Source organism: Rhipicephalus sanguineus, chromosome 2 (assembly GCF_013339695.2).
Source record: "Rhipicephalus sanguineus isolate Rsan-2018 chromosome 2, BIME_Rsan_1.4, whole genome shotgun sequence".
In the NCBI taxonomy this organism is placed as follows: domain Eukaryota; kingdom Metazoa; phylum Arthropoda; class Arachnida; order Ixodida; family Ixodidae; genus Rhipicephalus; species Rhipicephalus sanguineus.
In genome coordinates, this window is record NC_051177.1 from 213,085,528 (window position 1) to 213,090,205 (window position 4,678).

At 50.4% G+C, this 4,678-nt stretch overlaps 1 protein-coding gene across 1 annotated transcript; it reads left to right on the forward strand.

The window, feature by feature from the left end:
• The first annotated feature begins 1,030 nt into the window (after positions 1-1,030).
• On the forward strand, positions 1,031-3,925 carry LOC125757447 (uncharacterized). The gene is made up of 3 exons (XM_049413047.1): positions 1,031-1,420; positions 2,510-2,722; positions 3,254-3,925. The coding sequence occupies exons 1-3, from the start codon at positions 1,280-1,282 to the stop codon at positions 3,923-3,925; spliced, it is 1,026 nt and encodes a 341-aa protein (XP_049269004.1). The 5' UTR covers positions 1,031-1,279.
• The last annotated feature ends 753 nt before the right edge of the window (positions 3,926-4,678 follow it).

Genomic DNA, 4,678 nt, shown 5'->3' on the forward strand with positions numbered 1-4,678 from the left:
ACCAGTGTTCTTGTGTCCACCACCGTGTGCAGACGCTTTCTACAAGACGCTCGATACATGGTGTCAGAAGTGGGACGCCACGATGACTGAACTACGCCCGCCCGAGCCACTGCAATTGGGCGACAACGCAGCGGCGTCCTGGCAGACATTCAAGCAACGCATCGAGCTGTACCTGATAGCTACGGAGCCCATCAAACCACGCAGTAAGGAGCAGAAAGCTGCAATTTTTTTGCACGTCGCCGGTCAAGAAGCAATTGATGTGTTAAATACCCTGAACCTGACGCCGGAGGAAGCTAAAGACTACGATGCTTTGGTTAAAGCGTTTGAAGCCTACTGCTTGCCCAAGTGTAATGAGACTTACGAACGCTATGTGTTTCGCTCGCGTCGTCAGGCACACGGAGAGCCATTCGAACAGTTCTTTCGGGATTTGCAGCTGAAAGCAAGAACGTGCAACTTTGGTGATTTACGAGACTCCATGCTGAGGGACCAAATCGTGTATGGCATTTCTAGCGCTTCCCTGCGTGAAAAACTTCTTCGCAAGAAGGACCTGACCCTCGTCACAGCAGTGGAATACTGCAAGGCTGAGGAACTTGCTGAATCGCAAAATAAAGCGTGGGCTGAAGAAAACAAGATTGAACCTGTTTCAAGAACGCCACTTAAGAAGGGACGAAAAAAATGCCGGTACTGCAACTTGTCACACGCGCCAAGAAAGTGTCCGGCGTACGGCAAAATATGCAACAACTGCATGAAGCCTAATCACTTCGCCGCCTGCTGTACGAGCAACCGAGCAGCAGTTGATGACGTGGTCGACGGAGTGGAGAGCGACGGTGACTTCGACGTTCTGGAGATCAGGACAACGGAAAGCAAGCGTGGTCACGAAAGTCGCGATTGGGTTGTAACAACGAACATTGAAGGAAAGCAGGTGCAGCTGAAGGTCGACACCGGAGCGCAGGCCAACTTGATGCCGCGTTCGGTGTTCAACAGGCTCGGTACTAAACAGCAGCCGTACCCCACGAGGAGCATCTTGCGTCATTATGGGGGTGGTGAAATACCACACTGTGGAAAGGTTCGCCTCGCCGTGCAGTTAGACAAGCGACACGTTCTGCTGGAGTTCTTCATAGTAAAGAAGAAGCAAGCAATTTTGGGCCTCGAGGCTAGTGAGCAACTTGGTCTGGTCAACAGAGTCAACGCGGTGGACAACAGCGACGGATACGCAAGCCTAAAGCAGACATATCCAAGACTATTCACCGGCATTGGAAGGACGCGGCGCGAGTACAAAATGGTGCTTCGAGAGGACGCTGTCCCCGTAGTACAGCCAACCCGGCGCGTGCCTTACGCACTCAGAAAGCCACTCAAGAAAGAGCTCGACCGGATGTGTGCCGCGAACATCATTGAGAAAGTGGAAGAGCCGTCGGACTGGGTAAGTCCCTTGGTTATCGTGAGGAAGAAAAATGGAGACTTAAGAGTTTGCATGGACCCACGGGCAATTAACAGGGCAGTGAAAAGAGAACACTTTCAGTTGCCATGCCGGGAAGAAATCGAGGGTGAGCTAGCGCAAGCAAAGTTTTTCAGCAGACTTGATGCAAACAGCGGTTTTCATCAAATTCCTCTAGATAGAAAGACTTCAGAAATCTGCACATTCAGTTCTCCGTTCGGTCGTTATCGGTATCTCCGATTACCGTTCGGTATTGCATCTGCACCCGAAGTTTTCCAGCGTACCATGAGCCAGATATTCGATGACCTCCCAGGAACGCGTGTGTACATCGACGACGTGCTTGTGTGGGGTTCTAGCAAAAAGGAACACGATGAACGCTTGCACAAAGCGCTAGCGAGGGCACAGGCTGAGGGCCTTACCTTGAATGCGGAAAAGTGCATTTTTGGGCAAACTGAAATCACCTTCTTGGGTGATAAAATTAGCTCCAAAGGTATTGAGCCTAATCCCGACCTGATAAAGTGCATCTTAAACCAACCTGCACCAAAGACCAAGAAAGATGTCCCGCGCTTCCTTGGAGCAGTTAACTATTTTGGAAAGTACTTGCCACTGTTGTCAGCCCACACTGAGGCCTTGCGCAGCCTAATAAGAAACGATACAATTTTCGAGTGGACGCAGGTTCACGAGCGTGAGTGGGAACAACTCAAGATGATGCTGACGAAAGCGCCAGTCTTGGCTGTTTTTAATTCCGAGCTTCCCACGAAACTGTCGACGGACGCGTCTGAGTTTGCACTCGGAGCGGTCCTTTTCCAACAACACGGACGCGATTGGCGTCCCGTCGGATACGCGTCGCGAGCACTCACAGAAACCGAGCGAAGGTATGCTCAAATAGAAAAAGAGGCATTAGGCATAACATTCGGCTGTGAAAAGTTTAACGATTATGTCACTGGAAGACATATTGCTATCGAAACTGACCACAGTCCATTGTTGGCGATTTCAAAGAAAGAAATAGGTGACATGCCACCGCGTCTGCAGCGCCTATTTCTTCGGCTGCTGAAATATGAATTTGATTTGCAGTATGTTCCAGGCAGCAAATTAGTTGTTGCTGACACCTTGTCAAGAATCCCCGCACAGGAACACCCAGGCAAGGGCACAACAGATGTTGAAGTTCATGCTGTTGGCGTCCTTACTTCAAGTGTGGGTCCAGCCACCCTCTCCCGTCTGCAGGCAGCAACGGCCAGTGATGAAACGCTGCAAGATGTCATTTTGAGATTGCAGTCGTCAATCCCAGTAGAGGGTGAACTAAAGTCCTCCACAGCAGAGCTTACTGTGGTCAACGGAATACTGCTAAAGGGAACCAAAGTAGTGGTACCTGCAAGCATGCGAACGGAGATGCTGAGACGAGTGCACCAAGGGCATCTCGGGTTAGGGAAATGCAAATCGAGGGCCCGCAAGTTGATGTATTGACCAGGAATGGCAGCAGATATTGCCCATTTTATTGACAGGTGTGACGTCTGTAAGAAGTTTGCTTATCGGCAACCTGACGAGCCCCTTCTTCAGCGTGCCGTCCCTGACTTGCCGTGGGCTAGAGTTGGTGCAGATCTTTTCCAGCATGCTGGAAAGAATTTCTTGGTTGTCTATGACGCCTACTCTAATTTTCCTGAAGTCGAACAGCTAAAGGAGACCTCAGCAACAGCCGTCATTCAGAAACTACGTCAGATCTTTGCAAGGCACGGGTTACCATTAGAAGTTTGTAGTGATGGCGGCCCTCAGTTCGCGTCAAAAGAGTTCAAAGATTTTGCGGCTCGATATGACTTCAAGCATACAATTTCAAGTCCGCATTTTCCCAGATCCAACGGACTCGCCGAGAAGGGCGTCCAAGTGATCAAGCGCATTCTGGACAAGACGGAGAGGAGTAAAGAGGATTTCTATTTGGGCCTTCTGAACTACAGGGTGTGTCCTCTTGAGGATGGCCGGTCGCCATCAGAGCTGCTGATGGGACGAAGTCTCAGAACGCTGCTTCCAGATTTCTCAGTGTCACCCCCAAGGCCCGTGCGAAAACATGTGCAAGCAAAGACCCCAAGAAGGTCACTTGCTCTATTACAGAAGGGAGACGTCGTCCGCGTTCTCAATGATGGTAGATGGGAAATAAAAGCACAAGTCCAAGATCTCGTGGCGCCAAGGTCGTACACCGTTCTGACAGAAGATGGCCGGGTTTTCCGTCGAAATAGACAACACCTCCGCAAAACGCCAGAAGCGTTCTGTCGATTCTCCCATTACAACGCCGACGACAGCGACGACACCTCCGATTCATCTACAAGTGGAGCCATACCGCAGGGGCCAGAACCTCCGCAGGGTACGCAGGACCGACCGCCAGCCGGCACCTCAGGCTTACCGAACACTGACGACTTCTGCCGACGATCCACTAGACAACAAAGACTACCATCTCGCCTGACCTACACTCACGGATTCCAGCAGAGTGAAACAGCCTAGAAGAGAGGACAGTTGCCGACCGACGTTAAATGTTTTCGGTGTTTTCAGAGTTTTTTGTGTGCTTCGCCTTCAAAGAAAGGAGGATGTAACGGGCGATCAACAAGGCAACACTGTGTACAACCAATAGAGCAACGCCTGGCAACGCTGTACGCAAGCGTTCCTTTTGTTATTAATAAACCAGTGTTCTTGTGTCCACCACCGTGTGCAGACGCTTTCTACAAGACGCTCGATACACTCTCGGTGCACACTCATCATACAAAGGCCGTCCAACCTGTCATTTGTCATTGTTGAGCGTAGCCATGTTTTGACTCTCCTCATTGTACTGAAGGAGCGTTCGACGGTGCAGGTGGTAACTGGCAATGCCAGAGCTACCTCAATGGCTTTTGCGACAGCGGGGAAGAATGTCTTGGCCTGAAGCAAGAGTTCAGAATAAGTTAATTCTGAGGTGTCCCTAGTTTTGTTGTGCCACATCTCGTACCAAGATATGCTCTCTTCCTTGAAGTTCTCGATGCTATAAAATTCTTGGAGTTCATCAGAGAGGACAGCAAACTCAACAAGGCTCAAAGACTTCATTTTTGTTGGATGAAGCTGGAGCAGCTTGAAGCTCTTCTCATTAGTGTCAGAAAAGCGGCGAGCGAAAGAAGCAGTGAGAGAGTCTAAGTAGGGCACATATATTGCCACGCGGTAATATTCCTCCGGCGACTGTATCCCGTAGTTGTCTCGGTGGGTCTGACGAGAGGCTTGCCTTGGCAC